The sequence below is a fragment of the Anopheles gambiae genome, chromosome 3 (genome assembly GCF_943734735.2).
Source record: "Anopheles gambiae chromosome 3, idAnoGambNW_F1_1, whole genome shotgun sequence".
NCBI lineage: Eukaryota > Metazoa > Arthropoda > Insecta > Diptera > Culicidae > Anopheles > Anopheles gambiae.
Genome location: NC_064602.1, coordinates 92,174,103 through 92,201,713, shown reverse-complemented (window position 1 = coordinate 92,201,713; position 27,611 = coordinate 92,174,103). Strand labels below are relative to the sequence as shown.

General features: G+C 48.6%; 7 protein-coding genes across 7 annotated transcripts; 4 read left to right on the top strand and 3 right to left on the bottom strand.

Moving 5' to 3' along the window:
• Nucleotides 1-1,803: 1,803 nt before the first annotated feature.
• Nucleotides 1,804-5,486, top strand: LOC3291449 (venom serine protease). The gene is made up of 5 exons (XM_061658820.1): nucleotides 1,804-2,293; nucleotides 2,840-3,072; nucleotides 3,146-3,358; nucleotides 3,432-3,540; nucleotides 4,827-5,486. Exons 1-5 carry the CDS (start codon nucleotides 2,272-2,274, stop codon nucleotides 5,462-5,464), a joined length of 1,215 nt encoding a protein of 404 aa, XP_061514804.1. The 5' UTR covers nucleotides 1,804-2,271; the 3' UTR covers nucleotides 5,465-5,486.
• Nucleotides 5,487-5,494: 8 nt separating this feature from the next.
• Nucleotides 5,495-6,782, bottom strand: LOC1280755 (venom serine protease). Its single transcript, XM_320621.5, has 2 exons — nucleotides 6,188-6,782; nucleotides 5,495-6,121 (listed from the first exon to the last, which is right to left on the bottom strand). Exons 1-2 carry the CDS (start codon nucleotides 6,741-6,743, stop codon nucleotides 5,502-5,504), a joined length of 1,176 nt encoding a protein of 391 aa, XP_320621.5. The 5' UTR covers nucleotides 6,744-6,782; the 3' UTR covers nucleotides 5,495-5,501.
• A 1,623-nt stretch (nucleotides 6,783-8,405) lies between these two features.
• LOC1280756 (splicing factor 3B subunit 5) lies at nucleotides 8,406-8,819 on the top strand. Its single transcript, XM_320622.5, has one exon. The coding sequence runs from the start codon at nucleotides 8,519-8,521 to the stop codon at nucleotides 8,774-8,776; it is 258 nt and encodes an 85-aa protein (XP_320622.4). The 5' UTR covers nucleotides 8,406-8,518; the 3' UTR covers nucleotides 8,777-8,819.
• Nucleotides 8,820-8,821: 2 nt separating this feature from the next.
• Nucleotides 8,822-9,946, bottom strand: LOC3291448 (exosome complex component MTR3). Its single transcript, XM_552338.4, has 2 exons — nucleotides 9,694-9,946; nucleotides 8,822-9,627 (listed from the first exon to the last, which is right to left on the bottom strand). Exons 1-2 carry the CDS (start codon nucleotides 9,857-9,859, stop codon nucleotides 8,867-8,869), a joined length of 927 nt encoding a protein of 308 aa, XP_552338.4. The 5' UTR covers nucleotides 9,860-9,946; the 3' UTR covers nucleotides 8,822-8,866.
• A 461-nt stretch (nucleotides 9,947-10,407) lies between these two features.
• On the top strand, nucleotides 10,408-17,475 carry LOC1280757 (glycoprotein endo-alpha-1,2-mannosidase). The gene is made up of 2 exons (XM_061654032.1): nucleotides 10,408-13,713; nucleotides 16,718-17,475. Exon 1 carries the CDS (start codon nucleotides 10,621-10,623, stop codon nucleotides 12,073-12,075), a length of 1,455 nt encoding a protein of 484 aa, XP_061510016.1. The 5' UTR covers nucleotides 10,408-10,620; the 3' UTR covers nucleotides 12,076-13,713; nucleotides 16,718-17,475.
• An 89-nt stretch (nucleotides 17,476-17,564) lies between these two features.
• LOC133392772 (uncharacterized) lies at nucleotides 17,565-19,282 on the top strand. Its single transcript, XM_061654033.1, has 3 exons — nucleotides 17,565-17,848; nucleotides 18,005-18,164; nucleotides 18,242-19,282. Exons 1-3 carry the CDS (start codon nucleotides 17,713-17,715, stop codon nucleotides 18,681-18,683), a joined length of 738 nt encoding a protein of 245 aa, XP_061510017.1. The 5' UTR covers nucleotides 17,565-17,712; the 3' UTR covers nucleotides 18,684-19,282.
• Nucleotides 19,283-19,361: 79 nt separating this feature from the next.
• LOC1280758 (exportin-4) lies at nucleotides 19,362-27,611 on the bottom strand. Its single transcript, XM_320624.5, has 5 exons — nucleotides 26,858-27,611; nucleotides 25,447-26,420; nucleotides 23,860-25,378; nucleotides 23,142-23,522; nucleotides 19,362-23,050 (listed from the first exon to the last, which is right to left on the bottom strand). Exons 1-5 carry the CDS (start codon nucleotides 26,906-26,908, stop codon nucleotides 22,577-22,579), a joined length of 3,399 nt encoding a protein of 1,132 aa, XP_320624.4. The 5' UTR covers nucleotides 26,909-27,611; the 3' UTR covers nucleotides 19,362-22,576.

Genomic DNA, 27,611 nt, shown 5'->3' with positions numbered 1-27,611 from the left:
AATTGTCCCAACCGGTCAAAAGACATAATACAATTTAAATTACAATCTCAATGGATTGTGGAAATGGTTAAAAAAAAGAGCTCCAACCTCCAGCTCAAAGCGGTTCGATCGAGTTTATTTCAGCACACCCGATGATGCGGCGTATAATAGGAACCAAAAAAACACCAGCCCAATCAACCCCAAAACTCAACTATTTTTCTCTCTTTATCTCTATCTCTCCGCACTCGGCAAACCATCCCACGCAGATAGAGCATGATAGGGGTTGGTATTCAAGGAGAGAGGTTTGTGTGTATACCGTCTTGTGTGTTGTGCTTTCTTTACTTCTGGGTCACATAAAACCCGCTACTGTATGGCACATCCCACCCTGTCCATGCGCGGGAGAGACCACCGTTCGACCAACGCCACCCCACAAACACACATGATGATATGCAAAATTTATTTGCACCTCCACCCAACCCACCATCACCAGCAACGTGAACAATAATGTGTGATTGTTGTCTCAGACTCGTGTTTTTTTTTTCCTCTCATTTGGTTTTTGTTTTTGGAAAGGCTTATCTGTGTTCTCCCATGCAGCCAACGTCCGCACCCATTTGTTAACATTCGGAATTACTGTGTCACCATGCTCCTGGAAGCCCGTACCTATCGCCACTACGTATATTGCTTGTAGCTTACGGTCGAAAGATTAGAAGTATAAAAATCATATCATGACATTTTTTGTTTCTTTTTTTTTTTTTGGTTGCCTGCAATAAATGGGTGATTATCATGCGTGTGGGGAAAGGGGAGGAAAATGACAAAATTATTCTTATCCAACAGCAAACATCACGGACATATTTTGACCTCATTCCACGCATCACAAGCACACAACTTTCTACAGCGAAAACGGACACATAGCTTACATTGTGACCATTTTGCTTCGTTCTTATTTCCACTGGTATGTGTGCGCCTATTTATCCCTTTTAATACTTTTCCAGCCTCACCACTCACCAGCCCCCCCCCCCCCCCCCTGTTTTCGTGCATTCCAGCAGCCTTCACGGTATAAAGCACGTGATAGAATGTGGCCCACACGTGCTGGCCCCCGCTCCCCAGGCACTAACGTGGGAGAAGGAAGAAACTATGCGAAACTATAAACACTCCCCCGCCACTCTCCCTGTTTTCCCAACAGATGAAAATTGAAAGAGAAAGAGAAGGAAAGAGAGAGAGAGAATGAAAAGCAAATAACTTCTCCCCTGCCTCGGTGGAAAGGAGCTTCCTTCCGACGCAATTTACACTTCCGCAGCGGTGCAAACTTTTCCCCGCACACACAAAAACGGGCCCTCCAAAGACACACGCTTGGTGTGTGTGTGTGTGTGTGTGTGTGTGCAGGAGGAGGAGGAAGCACGGGTGAAAGTATTTGCAAAAGTTGAAGGTTTGGAAAATGAAATGAAAATTCCACCCGCCTGCAGCGTGTGAAAAAGGAATAAAATCTCACTTACTATCATCAATTGGATTCGCTTTTTCTCATTTTTTTCGTTTGTTTCCCTCTGCTAGTGCGTTCCTGCCCACGATGCTTGACGTTTTAGTGGTGTAAATGTATATTTACTTCCATGCTTTTTATCTTTATGACTGACCGGGGCCAGTAGGAGGTCCCATATCCACGCTCGAGACGCACCGAAAACCCATGTCAGCGCTGTAGACAAAACCCGGGAAGACCTTTCGCCTCGGTTCATGCTTATCACGAACGCTTGGTTATCTCTTATCCCCCTCCTGGCTGAAAGGCAAAGCAATGCCGGACTATTGGACTATAAACGCGGAAGAAATTATCCCGCCAGCTTCAGTCCGAGCGATCATCCGTGGTTCGGGGCCACCTTCCGGACAGTTAATTGTGTCTGCTGCCCAGCTTTCCCACAGGGGCAGGATAAACTTTGCGAGCTGGAAGACGTTTTGGCATTCCAGCAGTTCTTTTTTGGTGTCCGTAGTTTTATTTAATTGTGTGATTTTTGTCTAGTGAAAGAAGCGGAATTAAAACTGTGCGAATTGTGTGAGCAAAAGGACTAAAAAAGAAGCTAATAAGCTGAACGCTGAATGATCAGCGCTTTTATGCTGTTTCCCGCCCGGCAACTCGGTTCGAGTGGCGTTGATGAATACAGCAAAAATTAATAACAAACGGAAGGAAAGAAGCAACAAAAAGGGTCGACAATAAAAAAAAACAATCCACCCGAGTGGAAGAATTGGGCAGCAAAGGGACTGGACCACCGGAACACCGCTGTAAAGCAGCGGGAGCGGATAAGCAAAATGAAATTAAAATTATCCTTCGGTAAATAGTCGTCAGAAGTGGGGAGGGGGGAGGAGGGGAGGAAGGGGTAGAAAGAGAGAGGGTGAGGTCACAGGACAACACACAAAAAGTACACCAAGTATCGGAACTCATCGGATACGGCTTCCGGGGAGGAACCATAATTAAATATCCACTTCTCTATCGCGGCGTGATCGTGTATAAACGCAAAGGGGACGGAACCGAAGGTTAATGAGCGTTTGTTTGGTCGTGCTTTTTGTTGTTGTTGTTGTATGACCGGAAGTTCCTCTTCAATCTGTGGCTTTGCTTTCATTTACATTTACATCCGGGGAAGGCGCTTTACATTATAGACACGCAAAAAACATCTCCATTCACCACATCCAACAACGAAAAGCACGGAAGAATGTCAATATTACGGATTAAATAATAGCTCCAATTCTCGGTAGCTCCCCGGAGCCTAACGCGGTGAAAACGTTGGACAAACATTTAATTAAGACTTCGTTCTTCTTCACGCTTCACGTTGTGGTTGGGCTTCCACCACTCTCTCTCTCTCTCTCTCTCTCTCTCTAGGGCCGGCCACTTTATGGCTGTTTGTTTGTGCCGCGCTTGATGCGGCACTGATGACCGACGCTCAGTATGCAGGGTGTGACTACACGATCGATGTCGCTAGCGGGCAGTCGTACTCGATCTACTCACCGTACTACAGTGGGCTCTATCCCGCCTACACGCAGTGCCGGTGGACACTGACCACAACGCCCGGTTCCCGGATCGCGCTATCCTGCAGCGATGTTGCGATCCCGCTGGTAAGATCGTCCGTTCGTTGATCGTTACAAACATTGTATGTTTTGAGTGAGAACTTGGTACCATCCTTTGCAGAGCACTTCCTGCGCTGCCGATCGGCTTGTCATCTCCAAAACGGGACAAAGCAACCTGGCCGATGGGCAGGCGTACTGTGGTTCCGGCGTGCTGAGCACGGAGTCAACGTACAGCGGGCTCACGATCGCGCTGCTCGTGCCCGGCACCTCGAAAGGGGGACGGTTCTTCTGTACCGCCACCAAGATCGAGTGTCAGTGTGGTGTGCGTCGAACGGTAAGGCGAATTATTGAGCATAAAATGAGCTTCAGCAGATGCGCTCATACGGAATCACTTACTTTCCGCGTAGAGAAAGATTGTTGGCGGTGAGGAGACGCTGGTGAACGAGTTTCCCATGATGGCCGCCCTGGTGGATGGATCGAAAAGCGGCGAGGGCATCTTCTGCGGTGCAACAATCAGTAAGACACATTCTAATAATTCTTTTTGATTCATTAAATGACGAGTTGATTCAGTACCGAGTCGCTTAAGGGGCCTGAATCGTTGATCATGGAAGATGCATGATTTTTAACCTTATTTCCAGCTTACAGATCAACTTAGCAGCTTTGTTTAAATCTCTTGACACATGTTTCGAATCGAAAGCACGATTGCGACCTGCGAAAACCCGTTCTTTTGTATGTGTACAAATCAGTTCATTCTTTTAAACTGTCCTGTCCAATCAGTTCGTCGTTCAACTATTTGTTAATAGATTCATTCGTCGCATGGACGGATACTTCATCAAAAGAACTTCCCAAGCGCCACCTAAATGGAGCCTAAACGACTCAAGCTCTAAGCTTAAAAGGAACCTTAAAAGACTCCCCTTAGTAGACGACTGGCGCATTAAAAAATATCAAACTAATTGTGGCGCCATTTGTTGATGGGATAGCTATTCTTGATAGTGTTCACCTTCCTCTTGTACTGTTGTATGGTTTTGCATTAACATACAATTTACCAGTCGTTTAGGCTTAATCTGTGTCGCCTGGGAATTGTCGTTTGTCCGTTTAATTTTGTACGCTTGTTGTTAAACGATTTACATTTAAGCAATGTTGTGGACGCAGTTCGATCTTCCACTGGAAACGAACTGATCAGATCTCGTTCATTCTTCCCATCTCTTTTTGACACCCTCTACTGAGAGCAAGATTGTAGTCTTGTAGAACAGGGGTCTCCAAACTTTTCAGATCGCGGGCCGCATTGCTTCACATAAAATGGTGTTGATGACCATCTTTCCGTTGCCTGTTACTAATGCGAACGTTTAAATTTCGTCTTTATAGGAAAATACTAACATGATATACAAAACTTCTACAGCTTTCTAATATTTAAGCTTGGTCTACGGCTCGGAATAGCAACAATTATATTTTCTTTACAAATAGTCACAATAATCAACTATTTCTTTTAACCTTAACTAAGCCGCCAAGGGCCGCATAATAGGCTCCCGAGGGCCGCATGCGGCCCGCGGGCCGTAGTTTGGAGACCCCTGTTGTAGAACATCTGAATCTTCTAGACTTCATGGAAACATAAAGATCTTTAAGATCTCTAATCATAAAGATCATATTTTTAGAAAAATTTAGCACACACTCCAGTTCATGTATCTTCAACGATTCTTGAATTCCCCTAGAACGAATTGCAAATTCATTCATTCTTCTCAACATAAAAAACATCATAATTCTGGATAAAAATCACTCAACGTGATCCTCCCTTTTCTTTCCAGTAACGAACTATCACGCAGTAACGGCCGCCCACTGCTACATGGGCCGCTCCATAGCAAACCTGGCGCTGCTCGTTGGCGAGCACGACATTACCACCGGGTCCGAATCTCCCTACACAGCCCTACTCCTGCTCGCGTCGATCAAAATCCACGAAGGATACAGCAGCACCACCAGCTCCAGCAGCAACGATATCGCAATCGTACGCACGCGCACGGAGATCCTATTCAATGCCGGTGTTGGACCTGCCTGCCTACCGATCAAGTTCGTCGGTGCCTCGTTCGTCGGCATCCAGCTGGAAGCGGTCGGCTGGGGTACGCTCGATTACGGCGCTCCCAAATCGAACGTACCGATGAAGGTCGCCCTACCGGTGGTGAACCCGTCCCAGTGCTCCGCGCTCTATCCGACCTTCTCCGCCCAGCAGCAGCTGTGCACGCTGACCCCGAACAAAGACACCTGCCAGAGCGATTCGGGCGGTCCGCTCTTCTACACCGATGCGTACAACAAGCGGGCCTATCTGCTCGGCACGATCGGGTACGGTATTGCCTGTGCCACCGATCGGCCCAGCGTCAGCACGAACGTGCTCTACTACACGCAGTGGATAATGAACAACACGCCGGAGTGGAACTATTGCTATCAATAAAGGAAACGCAAACGAACGCTAACACGCTAATTCAATTTCATTTCGCACAGTACGAAACTTCCGGTGTATTCTGACGGATCCAGCTTAGGTAGGCCGTGACGCGCGTTGCTACGGACGGTGTCGAGGCAGCACAGGCCGACCCGTAGCTAATGATACCGATCGAGTACATGCGCTGGCTGCCCCGCAGGAACAGTGCGCCGCCAGAATCGTACTGGCAGGAGTCACGGCCCACGGCAAACGTGCAGATCTTCTGATCGTTCACATACGGCGCGGTACAGTTCGCGTTCTGCAGCACATTGAGGGTGGTCTTGCGCAGTATCGACGACATCGGTCCACCGAAGCTCGTCGTGCCCCAGCCGGCAATGTCGACCGAAAGCCCGCCAAAGCTGTACGTACTGTACGTGAAGGGTAAACAGATGGGGCCTACACCCCGGTTAAAGTCCATCTCGGTGGAAGTTTTCAGCAGCGCAATGTCATTGTTGCGCGTCTGCTCATTGTAGTACTCGTGCGAGATGATCTGCTCGATGTTGTAGATCGCCGAGTACGGTGTATCCAACCCGGAACGATAGTCATGATCACCGACGAGAGCCTGCACGCGGCTCACGCTCGGAATGGTGCGGGCACAGTGTGCGGCAGTAAGAACGTAGCGTGAGCTTACTGCAATAATGGAAAGGAAGAGACGTCAGTAGGACCTGCAAGATCATCTCGGCCATCTCGACTTACTGATTGCTCCGGAGCAGAACACGTTCACCGTTAGCGGATCCAACAGTCCCACCATCGCAGTGTACTCATTAACACCGGCCACACTACCACCCACGATTTTGGCCGTACGCGACCACCCACAGTCACACTCCTGCGGCTGCACCACCAACCGGCACGTGAACGAGCCCGAGTTCGTCGAGCTGGACGAAATGTACGAGATCGTCAGCTTGTTGAACAGCGACTTGCGCGCGATCTGTCCCTTGCCGCAGAAGAACTCGCTGCCCACCGGTGAGGCAAAGCCTTCCGTTGACACGTACAGAAAGTCCGTCGTACAGGCGGCCGTTGGATTGGCCATGTTAAGCGTACACGTGGCCTGTATCGTGTAGCCCGGTGGGGCACGTACCACAAACCGGCACGAGCTTCCGGCGGGATAGTTAGAGGGATAGAAGGGTGAGTTTAGCGTGACATCTGCCACGCTGGTGAGTTGAAACTGTCGATCGCAGGAATCGAACCATTCGGCACGGACCGGAACTGAATGGGCAAGCGTTGCCAATACTACCGCACACAGCCAGCGCATTTTGACTACTGACAAGTTGAGGGACTATGAGTGGAGTGCTCAAACGATATTTTAATGAAGTATCTGGAAGATGCAACAAGCCAGCTATTGATGCGCATTTTTTGTTAAAGCCAGCTGTGTAAACAGCTTTCCCTCACTCTAAGTTCAAGTGTAGTAGAGGGGCTACGGGGAAGGCTACGAGGTCAGTTCGATCAATGACAAACTATAGCTAAGGCTGTTTCGTTAAGCATGACTCTTTTCATTGTCTCTACCGATTCATTTCAAACATAGACCAGTACTGGACGAATTATTGGTTGAAGATCAGCTCCAAAATATATTCGGGAAATTTTCCGAATCTGCTTTGGAACTTTTTCTAGAACCGGAAGTCTAGGCTAAGGAGCTGTTCTAGAGCAGGATTGTGGATCCATGGTATTTTTGAGATCCATTCGGATTTTTGTTCTAGACTAATGATGACTAGGGACTAGAGACTAGGAAATCGTGCCAAGCCGTCTGGCATAGTCTTTTGAACTTTGAGTCGTTTGAAGTAGTGATGTGCTGTATGGAGCGCACCCACGGCTCCGATCCGACTCCGACTATTGTTAGTTCGACTCCGACTCCGGCAAAATGGAACCACTAGATCCGCCCGGAGTCAGAGTCGCTCGGAGTCGTCCGGAGTCGACGACTCCGAACGACTCCGAACGACTCCGAACGACTCCCAACGTCTCCGAACGACTCCGAACGACTCCGGACGACTCCGACTCCGGGCGACTCCGGACGACTTCGAACGACTCCCAACGACTCCGAACGACTCCGAATGACTCCGAACGACTCCGAATGACTCCGGATGACTCCGACTCCGGGCGACTCCGGGCGACTCCATACGACTCCGGACGATTCCGAACGACTCCGGATATTGAAGCGCGGACCTACCTTCCGGAGTCTATTCCGAATTTATCGGAGTCGGATCGGAGTCGACTCCGGATTTTTGCCAACTTTACCCATCACTAGTCTGAAGTATAATTCATCTGGAGTCGATAACCTTTGAAGTTGGAGTAGTCCAGAGGCGGAGTTGTCCGAAATCGAAAGTATCTCGGACCGGTATGGGTTAAGGGAATATCCCTGACCGGTGGGAGAGGGGGGGGGGGGGGGTTAATGGGTGGTTCCTGGACTGGTATAGGTTCAGTTTCCCTTTCAAAGACCATATGAGTTCAGTATCAGTTCCACAATCGGTATGGATGAAGCATCAGTTCTATGACCGATATGGATTCAGTATTGGTTCCAGAACCGGTATGATTCCACGATTGGTTCCTGGACTGGTATGGATTCAGTATCGGTTCCAGGACTGGGATGGGTTCGGGATCACTTCCAGATATAGGTTTGTTTTCTACCAGGTCAATGGCCGGTATGGGTTCAGTAATAGTTCCAGGACCGGTATGGTATGAGTAGAGTTTGGGAGACATTTTTTTTTTTTTTCTTCTTTGCATACTCCTCAGATAAAAAGAAACGTTGAAATTTCGAAACGCCCGTAGCCGGGCACCATTATTAATTAATACCGGACAAATTTGAAATAAACTTTTCGGCCTTTTCGCAAAAACATTAACCATTGTGCGTGTTACAGCTTTCGGTACCATCCGCTTGGAGCGCTCCCGTGCCTTCTCTTGCAAATTTGACAGCGAAGCAATCGCCCCCAAAACCACAACAGAAAGCGCGTCTCGGCATAAACAAACACACCGCTTGTGGAAAATCACAATCCCGCTAGTGGAAAAACCGCCCGAAAACAACCTCCCTACCGCACGATGGGCGATCGGTACAACATCCACAGCCAGCTGGAGCATCTGCAAAGCAAGTACATCGGTACGGGCCATGCGGACACTACGAAGTACGAGTGGCTTACCAACCAGCACCGGGACTCGCTTGCCAGCTACCTCGGGCACTACGATATGCTGAGCTACTTCGCCGTGGCCGAGAACGAATCGAAGGCACGCATCCGTTTCAACATCATGGAGAAGATGCTGCAACCCTGTGGACCTCCGCCGGAGAAGGTGGAAGATTAACTTTCATGAAGCCGCCCAAAATAAACGTAATTTAACGACGAAATGTACCAAGTGTGTGTGTTTTTTTTGTGTTTTATTGTTCTCTTTCCTTCATCGATCTTCCCCGGAACCCTGGGTTGACGCTTCGGCAGCACCTTCCTCCTTATCCTGCTCAGCTTCCTCCTCTTCATCACTCTCCAGCTCCAGCTCCTGCAGATGTGTTTTCACTTTGCTCACCAGCAGATGCTGCACTACCGGCACAAGATCGCCACAAGCCGCATTCAGCTGCTTGCACGTGTCCCACAGCAGCTCCACATCCACGAACCCGTACTGCCAAATCTCCGGCACCTGGTCCAGCGTGGGCAGCTTCGCCAGCATCACTAGCCCATGATTTTCCTCCGTGTGGCCGGCCAAACACAGCGCCTCCTCCTCCGCCGTAGGATCCATGATGACACGATCCCCCAGCACGCCGGCCGTTGCCGCCGTCACGATGTCAAACATTGGGACGCACGCATCGCCCAGCGCAAGGCCGGCCGCCGTTATCGCCACCGCCAGCGCCGAGCCATCATCTTCCAGCACGTTCGCAAACACGTCTATCTGCAGATTGGGAAACAGATGCCGGCAGACGGACGGGTTCAAGGCGCTGGTCAGTGCCGCGGCCATGCTTCGCTCGCGCGCATCCGTTTGGTGCGTTTTTCTCACTGCCGAGGCGAAGGGCGAAAACTTCAAGTCACAGAACAGCTCTCCCAGCTCGCAGAATTTGTTCTGCTTTGGTATTTCGCGCGGATCGAACACGGACACGATCACTTTCGTGTTGCCCAGCTCGACGTACGCCGATCCTTTGGCCGTTGAAACTACGCCGATTTTTGCATCTAAAAACGAGGGAGCAAATGTGTGTTCGAAAGGAAATTTACTGTTCAATACGTTGAATTACATACAATATTTGCGGCTTTCCTGCAGGCGACGACCATCCTTTCGTTTGCCGTCCTTTCCGAGGGCTTCCTGCAACCGCTCGTCGAACGGTTTTGGCGCGTTGGCTTTGCAATGGATCCGGTACGTTCGGGTAAATTCTGGTCCATTTATTCGCTTCGTATCTTGCGGCATGGCGGTAAATGCGATTCAATTCGTTCGCCCAGCACCAAAACGTGTTTCCCGGTCGCGATGTGTTTTGTTTTGAAATGGTTGTGTTTTTTTTTTGTTTGCCTTTTGACACTTGACATAGAAGCGCCACCTTGCGGAAAATTTTGAAAGTGTGAAATTTAAAAAAGCCGTTGCACAGATTCAATATGAATCAAATAAAATGCAAAAAAAAATAAAGAATATTGTAAAAATGTATGTTAAACTCCACTTTTCCATTTCAAACGTAAAAAGAAAAACGAAAACCAGATCCTCCTTCAAAGGTACACGACACTCGCACGCTTGTTCAACGCCATGTTTACCAGGAAGCAACAGTTTATGGGTGTCGTTGGAAAACAGTGCATTATTAATTTGTTTACAAACAAATTTATAGCCATTTCCTTTCGTTCCCTTCCAAACCTTTACAAGCATTTGGCTTGCCTGCTCTCGCACACTGTCTCCGGCAAGGATACAGCCGAGGGGAAAACGGCACATGCGCAATGGCCACGCTACATCCTTTTCCATTTTCCCCCACTTGTGTATCCTTCACAGACAGTTGTCAGTTCTTCCTTTCCCTAGAAAACAATTCTAACCTGCTGTCTCGTATTTCGATAAACTATTGCTTGCTTTTTGAACCTTCGTCCTTTCAGATCCGGACAGCAGCATGCTCTCCGTACTCCGTTCTAGTGCTTGAGCAAGTGAAGCAAGTGAAGTTCGCGACCGGAAACACAACAAAAAGCACCCAAAAAATGGCCGCACACAAGCTGAGCAGCATCAAATCGATGAAGCTGTTCGTCTGCCTGATTGGCGTCACGTCCTTCCTGCTGCTCATCTTCTGCCTCTACACCACGATCAGCACGCCGGAAAAGGAGGTAGCGCCACTGTCCCTGCCGAACGATGGCTACCAGAACGTGGTCTCGTACGAGCTACGGCGCAGCCAAACGATCGTGCCGGAGAAGTACAACGAGCACCAGGTGAAGGCGCGCATCATTCGCGACAAAATCAAGCGCCTGGTCGGTAGCGGAAATCCCAACACCGCAACCGTACCACCGTCGGAGCACCGCAATCGAACGTTCCCGCTGAATCGGAACGTGCAGATCCACTACCACGGTACGGTGGCGTGGTACAAACCGCGCCCCACACATCCGTCCAGCGATCGGTTGATAGCGCGCATCTACGAGAACAACTCCGTGTCGTTCAAGCCGAACGACGAGCCGGTCATCAACACGGCGTTCTACCCGAAGCGCCGGCTGTACAACACGAGCGAATCGATCGTGCGGGAACACTTTAACGAGATACAGAACTGCGGCATCGGTACGGTGGTGCTCGGCTGGCAGCCCAACTTTTCCGAGTACCTGCTGCGCACCATCTTCAGGGTGGCGGAGCAGTACGATCTGAAGGTGGCGATTGAAATCCTCGACTACGCGGACCGCACGATCGAGAGCATCCGCAGCAACATCAAGTACTTTGTGGATGGGTTCGGGAAGGGGCCGGCCGGGACGACCAGCACGCTCAGCTACTACACGGTGCTGTCGAAAAGGCGTGACCTGCCACTGTTTTACATACGCAAGGCGTACCGTATAACGGACCCGGAATGGAAGCGGTTGTTGAGCCGCAACGGCATACTGACTATCCGGGGTGCTGCGAGCTATGATGCCGTACTGTTGGCGCACATCAGCTCCAAGGACCACAAATCCATGGTACGGCGGGCAGGGTTCGACGGGTTCTACACGTACCTGCCGAGCAATGGAGCGAACTATGCGTCAACGTGGAAGAACTGGAACCAGCTGAAGAAGTTTGCGGACAGCTATCGGCTACTGTTCGTACCGACGATTGGGCCCGGGTACTACGATCGCCGGAAGTATCACCGGAACGTGAACCAGAACCACGGCATTACGAACATCAAGCGGTACCGGTCGAACGGTCAGTACTTTGACGTTGGTTGGCGTACCTCGCTCAAGAACAATTTGCAGATCATCACGATCAACAGCTACAACAACTGGGTGGATGGGACGCAGATCGAGGCGGCCATACCGGTGTTTGGATTTCGGGACTATCTGCCCGGACCGCCGGAGAAGTATCTCGATCTGACGCAGGCCTGGGTGGAGGAGTACATCAAGTACAAGCTGAACAACATTAAGCTGAACAAGAAAACGGAACTTACGCTGAGCTGTTACGATTTTATTAACAGCACTATATGTTAGGCAGTTAGGCGCTATGCTAACTAGTGGTGGGTAAAAAGTTGCCAGAAAGCCGGAGTCGGCTCCGATAAATTTGGAATCGCCCGGAGTCGGAGTCGTCCGGAGACGTTCGGAGTCGTTCAGCTCGTCCAGCCGGAATCTAGACGACTACGACAACTCTGGACGACTTTGGACGACTCCGAACTACTCCGGAAGACTCTGAACTACTCCGCAAGACTCCGGATGACTCCGACTTCGGGCGGATCTAATGGTTCCTGTCATAACCATCGAAATGTCAACATCACCAAATGGACCAACCTGGTAGCGGTTGGCTGACAGCGGCTGTCAACAGGGGGAACGGGAAAAAAGTGCGCCACTGGAGCAGCGTCGGGAGAAGCGTACAAACGGAAAAGATACAGAAGTACAAATATACGAGTGAAATACAACAAATTGGCGACGAGGAAGTACGAAAACCACGTTATTATACCTAAGCAAACTAAGCTTGTGTTGTTTTCATGGATCCGGCGTCAAAGAAGACCGAAATTCCTGCTGCTTCTGTCACCACACGGGCTGCTGCTAAATCTGCCAGTACCGGAACACCTACGGCCGATTCTTCTTCAAACCTTCCTACTGGCGTCCTTGCTACGGACAATTCTGCTACTGCTAAGCCTATTTCTTCGAAAACTTCTACTAGAGACCCTGTTACGGCCCATTCTGCTGCGGTAAAACCAAAGGCATCCAGTTCTACTACATCCAGCACATCGGTGCCCGGCTCAAGTGTGGGTGAAGGTACCGCTCTGTCTGTTTCGGTCCGGGGGATAACTACTGCTGTTACGAATATGTCTACAATGTTCTCATTTGAGCCGTTTGATCCAACAAACTGCAAAATCCAGAGATGGTTGGAAAGGTTGCAAATTGCCTTCAAAATCCATCGAGTTTCCGAAGAAGACAAACGTGATTACCTTCTCCATTATATGGGTGGTGCTACTTATGACGTGTTGTGCAACAAGTTAAAGAATGCAGAACCGCAAACTAAAACGTTCCAGGAAATTGTTTCCATTCTTCAAGAGCATTTCAACCCAAATCCTTTAGAAATTTTGGAAAATTTCAAGTTTGCAAATCGGAAGCAAGCTGAAAACGAAACACTGTCTACGTATCTAATGGAATTGGAGAAGCTAGCACAAACATGCAATTTTGGGGATTACCTCGACAAAGCCTTGAGAAACCAATTTGTATTCGGACTCCAAAACCGTGCGATCCAATCGCGGTTGCTCGAGGTGCGCGACTTAACATTGGCTAAAGCGAAGGACATAGCTTTTAGTATGGAAATGTCAAATCGAGGCGCAGACGAAATACACGGCGCCGGTGCAGCGTATCCAGTTCAGCACATCAGCACCACGAGCAAGAAGAAGAGCAAGCCAACAACGGTTCAAAGGAAAACAGCTTGCTATCGGTGTGGAAACGAAGAGCATTTTGCGGATAAGTGTCGACACCGGAATGCAATTTGCAACTACTGCAAGAAAATGGGACACTTGGATAAAGTGTGTCGTACAAAACTACAACGAGCAGGAGTACACACACTGGAGTACGAGCCTGATCTTCCTGCCTGTGACGATGACGTTGTGGATGTGCTCAACCTGAGAGCAGTGCAAAATCTGGCGGGTAAGTTTTTGCTGGAAATGGAAATCTCTGATAGAAAACTTATTTTCGAGGTGGACACGGGTTCTCCAGTATCACTAATAAGTAACAGGGATAGATTAAATTGTTTTCCTAACACATTGATGAAGAAAAGCAATGTAAAATTGAAAAGTTACTGCAACGGTGTTATCAACGTTCTTGGAGAGATCGAAGTGAGAGCAAAAATTAAAAATTTAGAAATTCCTTTGCCATTGCTTGTCACAAAATCCGACAGAAATCCTTTGCTTGGACGTAACTGGATGAGAACTATAAAGTTAGATTTGAATAAATTTATGCATACCAGTCAAGAAGTTTCATATTGTGAAAAGGAAAATTTCACTCCATGCTCAATACTAGAAGCTCTACTAAAAAAATATTCGGAAGTATTTGAGGCAGGAATAGGCAAAATTGAAGGGTTACAAGCTTCATTAACTCTTCGCAAAGAAACAAAACCTATTTTTATCAAAGCGCGGCCTGTCGCATTTGCTGTCCGAGATGCTGTAACCAATGAAATCAATAAGTTAGTTGAGGAAAACGTTCTAGAGAAAGTGGATCATTCTGAATGGGCTACACCTATTGTGCCAGTAAAAAAATCAGGGGGTAATGTAAGATTATGTGGTGACTATAAAATCACGGTTAATCCAAACCTATTAGTAGACGAGCACCCACTACCGACAGTTGAGGAATTGTTCACAAATATTGCAGGCGGGGAAAAATTTTCTAAATTAGACCTTTCCCAAGCCTATCTGCAATTGGAGGTAAGCCCCGATTGTCGGGATATTTTAACATTAGCAACCCACAAAGGATTGTACCGCCCTACCAGACTAATGTACGGGGTGGCATCGGCACCAGCAATATTTCAGAGGTTAATCGAACAGATTCTACAGGACATTCCAGGAGTAACTGCTTTTATTGATGATATTAGAATTACAGGGCCAAACGATGAAATCCATTTAAAAAGATTAGAAGAAGTACTAAAAAGATTACGAAAGTACAATCTAAAAGTAAACAAAGCTAAATGCGAGTTTTTCGCAGATCAAATAGAATATTGTGGATACCTAGTTGATAAACATGGCATACACAAACTACATACAAAAATTAAGGCCATACAGGACATGCCGGCTCCGAAATCCGTAGATGAATTAAGATCTTTTCTAGGTTTGGTAAATTATTACGGACGGTTCTTCCCAAATTTAAGTACTGTAAACTATCCTTTAAACAATCTTCTAAAAGATGGAATACCATACGTTTGGGACGAGCATTGCCAAAAGGCATTCGCTCAGGTAAAAAGGGAAATGCAAACGGAGAGAGTACTGGTACACTATGATCCTAACCTTCCTCTCATATTAGCTACAGATGCCTCACCCTACGGGGTAGGTGCCGTCCTTAGCCATAAATTTGCCGATGGAACCGAAAGGCCATTACAATACGCATCGCAAACTTTAAACAAAACTCAACAGCGATATTCTCAGATCGACAAAGAAGCCTACGCAATCATTTTCGGAGTGCATAAATTTCACCAATATTTATATGGACGGAAATTTACTCTGGTAACGGACAACAAACCCTTATCACAGATATTTTCAGAATCCAAAGGATTACCAACGATGTCGGCAATGCGAATGCAGCACTATGCAGCTTTTTTACAAGGGTTTGATTATAACATTCGTCACCGGAAATCTGTAAACCACTGTAACGCCGATGCATTGTCAAGGTTGCCTTTACCGTCAGAGGATTCTGATAGAAGAATAGAGGATTCCGATTTAGTTGAGATCAACGTAATCGAAACATTGCCTTTAACAGTTCCTGAATTGGCAAAAGCCACAGCTGTAGACCCAAATGTTGAAGAACTACTGCGTGCCCTCAGAACGGGTAAAATAATTTTACCGAAACACTGTTTTGGTATTGATCAAAATGAATTCGATTTACAAAGTGATTGTATTATGCGGGGGAGTAGAGTTTACATTCCGCCTTTATTAAGAGAAAAGGTATTACAGGAGCTTCACTCTTCTCATTTTGGGATCTCTAGAATCAAATCTTTGGCAAGAAGTTATTGTTGGTGGCCCAACATAGACAAAGAAATTGAAAATATTGTAAATAACTGCCAACCCTGTCAAGAGACAAGAGCAAACCCACCAAAAGTACCGATACATTGCTGGGAGAAAGCAGAAGGGCCTTTTCAGAGGGTGCATGTGGATTATGCTGGTCCTTTCATGGGAAGCTACTTTTTTATTTTAGTGGATGCTTTCTCTAAATGGCCTGAGGTCCGTGTCGTCAACAACATGACTACCGAAACCACAATTAATGCCTGCAGGGAAATATTCAGTACATTCGGAATTCCTATGGTTTTGGTTAGCGACAATGGCACTCAATTTTCGTCAACGGAATTTACCAGGTTTTTAAAGCTAAACGGGGTGATTCATAAATTTAGTGCACCTTACCATCCAGCGACAAATGGACAGGCCGAGCGTTTTATTCAAACACTAAAATCAAAGCTGAAGGCAGTAAAGTGTAATCGTACAGAAATTCCAGAAGTGTTGAGCAATATTCTATTGTCTTACAGAAAAATAATTCATCCTAGCACTGGTTTTTCGCCCTCTTTGTTAGTATTTGGAAGGCAAATACGCAGCCGTATTGACATAATGATTCCAACTTCAAACTCGAACAATAGAGAAATCATAAAAACTAAAGATTTTGAAATAGGACAAAGAGTAGCTGCAAGGGAGTACATTAAAAATAACAAATGGGAATTCGGAAAAGTAACAGCAAGATTAGGTAAACTGCATTATGAAATAGAGTTAGATGATGGACGAACTTGGAGACGTCACATCGATCAAATGCGCGCTGTGGGTATTAGTATGCAAAAACCCATAAATAGGAACACTTCTTGGCAAGGCAGAGAGACTACTTCGCATAATTTGGAATCAGAAACTAATACCATCCCGAAAAATAGCAGTACACCAGAACTAATGACAGATTGTGGATCTAGGTCAATAGTACAAGCGCAACCATCCAACCCTCCACCAATGAGTTTTCCATCAGAGGCTCCATGTTCAGCGGAAATACCACCGGAAGCAAAACTGCGGCGATCAGCAAGGAGTATCAAAACACCACAAAGGCTACTACTGTAAATAACTATTTCGGAGGGAAGAGCTGTCATAACCATCGAAATGTCAACATCACCAAATGGACCAACCTGGTAGCGGTTGGCTGACAGCGGCTGTCAACAGGGGGAACGGGAAAAAAGTGCGCCACTGGAGCAGCGTCGGGAGAAGCGTACAAACGGAAAAGATACAGAAGTACAAATATACGAGTGAAATACAACAGTTCCATTTTGCCGGAGTCGGAATCGGACTAACAAGAGTCAAAGTCGTGGGTACGCTCCAGAGAGAACATCACTGATGCTAACTATGTTGTGGTACGCCACGTGTCCATTAGATGAAAGCGCGCCACCCGTTGTACCACGATAGTTGAAAAAATGTTTAACCGCTCAAATGCTGATACCAAAATTCAATGCCAAAGTTAGGATGCTGTCCGCACGCGTAGTGTATAGCACGTGTAGTGTTTGTTACATAAAAGAGTTGAGACGATATATTTTACCGTATGAGTGGATTTTCGGAAAGGTGTAGAAAAAGGCGCTTCGTAGAAGAGGAACTTTGATGGAATAGAGTGTACAGATGTGTTTGTTTTTGTTTTCGCCTTGAAATTCGCAATAAATTATTATTGGTTAAGGTTTTCAACGATAAATTATAGAAGCAGATTTATGAATCAAATATAAAAATAATTACTAAAAACCATAAATCATACGTTATCCACCTAAAAGATCGCCACAACGGTTGATTTAAAAAAATATCATCGCTCCACAAAATAATAAAGGTCAGCTGACAGCCAAAAACGAAAGAAAAAACATCGCCCACCAGTTTGACAGGTACTGCTGTGCAATAATAGACGAATGTTTACAAACTGGCTGGCGCCCTGAAAAATATGACCTTCGAGGAGGATTTAATTGCAAAAGTTCGCGCTAACGAGGTGCTGTACAACGTGAAGAACGTAAACTATCGAAGGAAAAACGACAAGGAACGGCTGTGGCAACAGATCGCGTACGAGCTCAACTGCTCCGGTAAGCCTTGCCCATCTCAAGTCCCTGCTGCTCCTGCTGCTGCTGCTAGTCCCCCTGGTGCCGGACATTGTCCCGTGTTGGCCACTGTCCAAGGCAGAAAGACGCACACACGAAATGATTATTACGTGCACTTTCTTTTCTTTCTTCCGCCTGCAGTGGAGGTGTGCAAACGGCGATGGAAGAGTTTGCGGGACAAGTTCATCAAGCTGAGCCGAGCGGAACAGGCGGCCCGCGGCACGTCCGACGAGGAGCAGCCGAAGAAGTGGCGCTACTTCGACAGTCTCTCCTTTCTGCAGGGCTACAACAAGGCCTCGCTGTGAGTAATTGCTAGTAATGCTTTTTATTGGGCTTCTCTTACATTCTCCTGAATCTCCTCCCTTTTCCCATCCCTAGCACAACGGCCAACTTCCTGGACAGCATGTACCCGGGCGAGGAGCGGTATGTCGACATCAAGTGTGAACATCCGATAGGGCGGCAGCAGTTTGTGCGCGACGATCCCGCTTCCGCGTTCGTTGACTGCGGTACCGGGCTGGTGGCGGTGAGCGAGCGGTTTGCCAACGCCCGCCCCAAGGCAACGCACCATGAGCAGGCGGCGAGCGAAACCGGCGGCAGTAGCCGCAAGCGCCACACCGATCTGATCGAGTCGGAATGCATCAAAATCATACGGACGGCGGCGGAAGCGGTGCAGCTCGAGGCGCACGCCCATATTCGCCGCAGCAGCACGCAGCTACTGTTCGAGGCGCTGGCCCAGCGGATCGACGAAGCGAACCTGCCCGCCAGCCGACTCAATGCCATCCAAACTGCCGTCACCAATCTGGTGTACTCGTCCTTATGAACGGGTGGTGGCGGGTGGCCCGGCTGGGTGCGGCTAACCACAAGCAAAACGGCTTCCGGGTTTGCCGGATAAATGCTGCAATATGATGATGCATTGGGGAAGGAGAAACCCTTTGACCTATATTTCGCTGTATGTGCGGTTTCTTCTCCGCTCCGATGGCACAGAAATTGAACAATGCTCTCTTTGGCTATGGCGGCGATTGAATACGTAAATTAAACGATAAAATGATAGGGAAACTAGCGTAGGTTTAGTTTGTTACGTTATCTTTCTTAGCATAGAGAGGGCCGCAGTCGCACTAGACTTAAGCTCTCGGATACACCCGGTTTAGCGTTTGTTCTCTCTTGAATGCTCCGCAATTTCTATTTATATTTCCGTTTGCTAGCAAATATGCTTTAAGGTGAAAGAAAAAGGCTTTTTTCGATTCAAACCTTTTACTTCCAGAATGAGCGCATGGGACACAATAACTTAACTATTGATACATACAGTAACAAAAACAAAAGAACAAAACAGATTGTACAACGTAAGATAAGCAGCTAAGAATACACAGCTAAGCAGGCAATAATAATAAAGCGTACATTACTCTACGTGCTTTTAAACAACTGACAATTTTCAACCATTCGATGGACGTTTCTTTCCCACAGTATATGTATGCAGTTAAAGCAAGGCAAAAGAACAAAATTCTGTTGTAGCTTTCGGGTTAGCTTTGTTATTGATTTGTGTAGCCCAATCGATAAACTTTATTCTCATTAATGCCACCCTCCGCGTGGCCATCTCTCACTCTCTCTCTTTGCAGTGAGACGACGCAGCGAAAACCGGGTTGGATGATGTTTGGAAACTGCAAAAGATACCTCAAAATTGAGACCACAATTTAACCGTAACTCCCGGAGAACCCTGCTAACTCTGCCTGTTTATAATGATCGCCGAGGATCGAGGATTCTCATATTGGTGAATCGTACAATGTGTTTCATAGGTGTGTTTGTGTTTACCCCAAACACAACACATAAGCGTGGTGCCTTGTTTTACTTTTTGCGCTCTGCTTTTAGTAGCTTAGTGGCGTAGTTGCGTTGTGTTTGTGTTTATTTTTGCCTTTAATTTGTACTCAACAATCCGTGTGTCCGTGCAGTGTGTATGCTCAGTTACTGCGCTACCTCTACCAACGAACCCACGTGGTTCGTGTGCAATGTGTATATATAGCTGCGGACCTGCCAGTAGTGGTAGTACATGTTCCAGTGGAAGTAGTACTCGTAGTGTGTAGTGTAGTCACCGCAATAGTAGATTAGTCGCCAGACATAATTACATGACAAATGCAATCCTTCCTTTCAAAAACAGAGCACGCGCGGCTGGTTTAAATTTTGATGTTTCGAATTTTTGCACTTTTTGTTTCGCTTTCTGTTGCTATTTTTTATTATATTACTCTCGCGGGCACACCCATGTGCAGTAATAGTAGTAGTAGTAGTAGTAGTTTTGATCATGCAAATTTGATCTTTCTTAAAATGCCCCGTTCGCCTTGCCGGCTCTAGTATGCTCAATACTTATTGGAAAGAAAAAAAATCAAAAATGTATATAACACGCCTTTCTTTTTAAAACAGATTTCTAACAATCAACAAAACAGAAAGCTCGTAGTGTATTTAAAAAACACACGCACACATATCTGGCTTGCAGTTTTGTTTCTTTAAACGTTTGCCTAATTCAATGCCACACAAAAGGAAAGCAAAACAATTGTTCCCCGATACCTGATCACATACACACACGCTGTTTCTCACTCGGTGCGTTCCTCGTTTCACTCTCCAAGCATCGTGCCCCGCGCGTCAGTGACTAAATCATTGCAAAATACTTCATTTGTTTGTTTCATATCAAATCTAGCTATACCCCTCTTCCGTGGCACCACTCATCCCACACAGAGGGGGGCGCGCGCAGGACGACATCAGACATCAAAATTCGATCGAACGATAGTAAAAATGGCAAATGTAGAAAACATTAATTCAATTACATTTTCGCTATCCGTTGAAACTGCCACCCTGCTGCTGCTCCTACACCGCGTGACACGTGTGGGGGGCTTTTTCCTACTAAGGTTCGTCGCTTTCCCTCGCCGATCCTCTATCATAAGTCGAATATCACACATCCACACACAGCGAAAGAGAGACAAAGCTCGACTCTCGGCATCTTTGACCTAATGTCCTCCCCTCTCGGGCAAAACTAACTAAATTGTTGTCCTCCGTCTTACAAATTTGCTTACTCTCCCTTTCTCTCTCTTTCGGGAACAAAGGCGAAGGATGAACCATCTTAAAAAAGGAAGTGTAACGACATAACTGAACGGGAAAAATGAAACACTTCTATTCTGAAACGTTTCTCTCCTTGGCTTGGGGCGGGCTCTTAAGGAGGAGATTGTATGCTTTTCTCCTTGGAAAACAGGGCACACGCGCGTTTCCTCATTTACGGCTACATATAAATATCTACAATCGCGCCGAAGAAGACACCAAAACTTGCTATGGCCAGTAACCGCGGCTCGATCCTTAGTCAGAACGTGAAACTCTAACGTGTTGGTGGTGTTGTACTACACTGCTGTTTTTGGCGCTCTTCTCATCAAAGCGCGATAAATGTTTCAAATACAGGAACAGGAAGGAAAAATTGCGGAAGGAAAGGTTTCCGAAAAAGGGGGTGCGCGTTGGATTTTGCTTATTTTGTTTTTTTGCTTCTGTGAATGTTTTTAAACTTTCTAACGCTAATCTATCGTTGCACCGTGTTACACGTCACGTCACTGTGTGCTCTTGCTTTCTCTCTCTCTCTCTATCTATGTATATATCTCTTCGTAAACCCTTTCCATAGGGTGATGATGCCTATCCACTGTGTGCGTCGTGCGTCGTATTGCAGAAAAAACGTGCAGATATCGTTCGAACTACATATGCTCTACATGCTATCTAAAATAAACCGGAAAGAAACGGGTAGTAGTAGTAGTAGTAGGTGCGCAAATACACGGTGCAAATTCGTATCATTTTTTCCGGCTTGTAAAATTTACCATATCACACCCACACCCAACGCTGTGTTTTTGTGTAGACATTTCGCGGATTCTTTGGAAAGTGATCCATTTCACCGCCGAATCCGTCCCTCAAACATTCAATCAGTTACCCAATCTTTGTGTTTGCATGTGTGGTTGAGAGAGTTTTGTAATGCAGCTCAATATCCTTCGCTGCCTCAAGAGTCCTTCCCGCAGTGTGTGCACAGTCCCAGTACAATTAGAGTAAGCCCCTAGCTATATCCTTTGTTTTCTTTGTTTCTTTAGTTAAGTATTGTGTGTTCCACTATCTATTAATTTGTATATATATAGATATCGTTCGTGCCGATTCGAATCGAATCCTTTTTGTCATTTCATCGCCAATCTCATCCCGCCGCGGGACGGGACGGGTACAAACGTTTCTTACTTTTCAATAATCGCGCATAGCTAAAAGTTCTCCATCGCATTTCTCCCCCCTCCTCTGCGTCGTACTATTTTTTATCCCCTAACGATATATAAGCCAGATGCGAGAGATGCCTCTCCAGACCTTTGCCTAACGTTCACATACAAAGACGAAAGGAACTGTACAGTAGTGAGCCAAAAAAAACAAGCAAAACTCGTTTCAACTCAAGCGCTTTTTCTAATTTTAGTTGTTTATATCGAAAACTCTCATACATTTAAAAGAGAAAGTATGAAACATTGAAACGGAAAACTCGAACAGCACACAAACATAGGGGGGGTCGGCCTAACACTGGCTATCATCCCTAACATTCGTTTGTTTCCCCCTCAGTAGGATTGGTGTTTGCACATTTTCCATTTGCGACGCGCGTCGTTTGTCGTTTTTAATCGTGTTCCCTTTTCCTTCCCCCCATTCTCTCCGTTCTCACCACCCAGTTCCACTCTACTTCTTGTACATAAGACTCACCAGCGAGACGAACCGATCGTACCAGTCGACGAACCGCAGCTTCATTAGCCGCACGTTCGCAAACTCGATCTGGTTCAGGCGCGCCAAGCTTTCGCCGATCATCTCCTTCGCCTTGTCCGTGGTGCTGTCCACGTGCTCCTGCAGGAAGCTCTGCACCATGTCCTTGAACGTGTGCGGAAAGCAGCAGATCACGGTGTACATCGCCTTGTACCAGTCGCTCGTATTGTTCCAGTCGATCTTCTGCCCGATCGTCATGTCGAGCATCAGCTTGAGGAAGGACTGGAGCAGCTGGGTCACGAGCGCGTCCGGGTTCTGGTGCAGCCGGACGACCTGCGCGAACGCTTCGATAAACTCGACGCACTTCAGCTCGACCTCGGACGTGAACGAGGTGAGCCCGAGCTCGACCGAGGCGACGAGCTGCTTCAGGAAGTCGGGATGCAGTGCGGGCACCTGGGGAAGAGGGATTGAAAATACAATTGAAGAAAAACCTCGCGGTTTCAAGGCGCATATTTCATTTTCTTTTTTTCGCAAATTTTCTTACCACATATGGCTTGGAGTCGACGAAGGACGTGATCGTGATGTAGTACTGATAGCACAGCTCCGGGTAGCGTATCAGATCGGCCGTTATTAGCGGCACAATGTTCGTCAGCCCGTAGATGCAGACGTCCGACGCCTGGTTGATCGTTTCCGGATCGTTGCCGACGCGGCTAGCGCTCAGCCCGTGGATCAGCTTCAGGATGAGGATCAAATCCTGCGGATCGCGCTCGTTGTTGGTGGGATCGAGCGAAATCCGATTGCTGTTGTTCTTCACGTACACCCCGATCACGTCCATGCTGTACTGGTGGAGGGCAGCGCGCACCTCCTTCACCTCCGCCGACCGTTCCAGCTCGTTCAGCAGCTCCAGCACAAGCTCCACAATTACCTGGGAGGGATAGAAACGAACCCATTAGAAACAATGAAAGAAAATTCAAATGAAAAAATAATAAAATTAAAAAAAATACGTAACGGCTCCAAATACGTCTTCGGAATCGACTCCGGAATCGAATTCGATTCCAACATCGGAATCGTCTCCGGAATCGGAATCGATTCCAGCATCGGAATCGGCGTCGAAATTACCCTACCCTATAGCGTAAGGTGCATTTGGGAGAGTTGGTGAGAATAATGCTCCCAAAACACGGCGATGTGACGAGCATTACATTTTCATAGCCAAAAGTAAGCGACTTCAATAAAAGGTGTAATAATAAAAAAACCATCCTCACCGTATCGTTCCTGTACACCGACATGAACGTGCTGAGCTGCTTGCAGATCGGCTGCACCTCCTGGTAAAGGATCAGGATCAGATTGTCGTACGCACCCTCCACGCAGCCGATCGTTTCCTCCAGCACCTCGATCACCTTCTGCTTGAACTGTTCGCTCTGGTGCAGGTGGGCGTGCTGCTGGAACGTCGCCTGCAGCAGCCCGAACTTCTCCTTCGTCCCCTGCACGATGCGCATAATGTACTCGGTGCGCACCTCCTCGCCCTCCACGCTGCCGCCGATCGTGACGAAGCCGCGCAGCAGCTTGCGCTTCACCGTCAGCGGCAGCTCGAAGCTCTTCAGGTCGCAGATCGAGCGGAAGTACTCGGAGTTGAAGATGGTTTGCGCGCGGTACCGGTTGCGCTGCAGCGCCAGCAGCAGCTCGATCGTTTCCTCCATCACGGCCGGCTCCGCCCGCAGGTGCTGCGCGTTCAGGCAGATCTTATTCAGCAGGTAGTTGATCACCCACAGTGCCCCAGCCGTGCCGACGCCGAACGCATTTGCGAAGATGTGGGTGGCGGTCGGCTCGTACGCGGACATTACGTACGTGCCGCACCAGTGGCGCAGGAACCACATGGTGGTGGCGCTCAGCTCGGGGCTCAGGAACTGGTACATGCGCACCTCGATGGCGGTCTTTTCCAGCTCGCACAGCCGAAAGCCGGCCGCCATTAGCCGTATTACTGGGTCCGTGTTCGATTCCGCGTTAGCTATCTCCTGAATGTCCTGGTGGGGAGAGGCGAGCAGCTTTAAGCTGTTCGACACGTCCGTCGCACCCGTCTCGACCTGCTGTTTGCTGAGCACCAGTATCGGCTCCGGTATCATCGGCGTCTCGCCGACCGATTCCATCGCTATCACGTGCCCACTGATCAGCAGCAGCCAGTGAATGTCCTCGAACAGATTCTCCAGGCTCATCCCGTCCGAGAGCGACAGCGTCTTGGACGCGTGCAGCATGTGCAGATGGGTGCCGAGCTTGCGCGTTCGATCCTCCAGCAGCTTCGCCAGCAGGCCGAGCGCGTGCTGCAGTATCTGGCGGCCGAAAAATCCCATCACAGTGAGCTGCTCCCGGAACCGCTCCCGGTCCGACTCCTCCAGCTCGGTAATTTCATTGTCCCCGTCGCCCTCGCGCCCGCCCGCACCCCGGATGCCCTGCGGGGGTGCCAGATGGCACTGGACGTACTTTTCGAACATCTGCGTGATGTAGGGCAGCATCGGCTCGGTCGGATAGTTGCGCTTGTCGTCGAAGAAGGACAGCCAGATGCCGAGCATGTTGCTGAGCGCATCGATGTAGCACGCCTCGTCCGGTGCGACCGATTCTTCCGCCGCCGACTGCTCGAAAAACTTCATCGTCAGCGTGAAGCACTGCTGCATGGACGCGTCGAACAGCGAGTTGGGCAGCATCTTCAGCATGTCGGTCGGAAGGAACTGGAACAGCTTGCGCAGGATCAGCGAGAAGCTGTACGCTTCCTTGTCTTTGATTTCGATGCTGTTTAACGGGAAGGAAAGGAAAGTATTATAATAATTGGGATTCTTCCTCCACGGCTTCACACTTACTTTGTCATCAGCGAGAGAAAGTGCGTCAGGTAGTTCGCCAGGTAGGACATGCTTTCGTCAATGTTTTCCGATATGATCGGACCGCGCAGCGTCGACAGCTGCAGGATGCAGGTCAGTGCCTTCGGCTGCAGATCGTCAATCTCGCGCATCTTCCAGTAGGTGTGAAAGAACACCTCCAGCACCTTCGGATCGAATATGACACTCTTCCACTGGGCCTGCAGGCGTAGCGGCGGTGCGTGCAGCGCCTTCGTCACCGTTTCCGACGTATCGATAATGCTCTTCGAAAGCGAATGCCGGACGCGCACGTTCCGCAGATTGGGCAGCAGGAAGCCCCACGTCAGCACGGTTTCCATCACCGTCAGCAGCTGCTTGAAGAAGTACATCTGCAGGCTGTTGGACGTATCGAACGCGTTCACAATCTCCACCATCGCCTGCAGCGTCATGCAGAACGTTTTGAGCAGGTCGGAGTCTTCGAACTGCTTTTTCGCCTTAAAGTGCTCGAGCGTGTTCAGCCCGGTATCGTCCGACCGGACGATGTTGCAGTACTCCTCCAGGATGGCGAGCATGATGCTGCAGCTCAGTATCTGCTGCTTCAGCTCGCCCGACGTGAGCATCTTTTTCGTCTCCTCCAAAATTTGACCCCGCTCCGCGCCGTGATCCTCCAGGCTGGCGCGCTTGATCATGATGGCCACCACCTGGAGCAGCTTGTCGCGGATAAACACCGGCACGTCGCGCTGTATGACGTAGCTGAGCAGGTACTGGCGCAGCGAGGCCCGGTCCTGCTCGGCGATGAACTTCCACTCGCCGACGACCGCCTTCTTCAGCACGTCGGCCGCCTCGAACAGCACCAGATCGACGGACGATTTTTCCAGTATCGCCTGGCAGAGGGCGTACGGCGTTTTCGTCCTCCGGAAGGTGGTGAAAATGTGCTCCGACTCCTGCCGCTGCTGGTTGGTGATGGAATTCGGCGGTGCCTAATAAAAGGGGAGAGAGCGTGTGTGTGTGTGAGAGAGAGAGAGAGAAAAGTGAGAGAGATGAATCAGAAACAAAACAGTTAAATTATTACTACGCACGACTCGCTGGTGCTGCTCCACGCCACACTGTGGGCGAAAGGAGGAGGCCACCACACACAGCGCGAAAACAATCGCAGGACGAAAAGAGACGCAATCAAAACAAAGAAAGTGTTTTCCTTTTGCGCAAAAAGGGGAAAAGGGGAAAAGGGTAGCAAAACAACCCGATATCGATTTTCTTTGCGCCGAGCAGCAGCAGCAGCAGCAGACCAACCAACACACGCACCGCGCACGCATTCCAAGGTCCCTCGGGTGTTCCTTTGTTTTCCTTGCCCCTTCCCACCACCACCACCAGCAGCAACCCTGAGAAAAAAGGGGAGTGCTACTTCGATTAGCCTTACCATGATGATGTGGGCCGCCGTTTCGAGATTCTTCAGATATGTTTCGTCCATCGTTGCAGTGATTTTTCGCTTCGCATCAAGATATGGGCGAGGACTTCCCCTGTACCACGACGGGCTGGTTGTGTGTGCTCTGTCTATGCGTCACTGTGTGTGTGCGTGTTTTTCTCTACTCCTCCCGCGATGCGTTTGGCTCGGCTAATGGGCTGGTTGCTTCGTCTTCTACCCTGACCGACGGCGACACTTTTCCTGTGCCACCGACACACAGTGGCAACAAACACACTTTTTCAACACACGGCTGGCGTGGTGTGACCTTTCTCGCGACATAAACAACCACGGTTGTGCTGCGGTCGCTGCTCGACGACTCGACCGATTCTTCGGTCTTCGGTTCCTCGGACGTTCGGACGACAAAGAAGCGACGACCCTGCCTGCCTGCCTGCCTGTCTGGCTGCTCCGTACGGTGCGCCTTCGTCGTCGTGGTCGTGGTCGTGCTACGCACACCCGAAAATGCGCGACTGTTGCTTCTGCCCGCCGTTTGGCTGCGCTCGCCTTCTCTCACAACTGTCCGCGGGACGGTGCGCCGTGGGGGGTTTTCGCTTGACGTTGATGCAGCTTTTCACCAGCCACCGGGGTGCGTTTTCACATAGCAAATGTTTATGGGTTTCTCACTGCTTCGTCACGGAATTTGCACGGTACCGGTAGGTGTTGATTTGTGTGCCTGCCGTGCTGGGAGGGCGAGCTGGACGAAAAGCGGTGA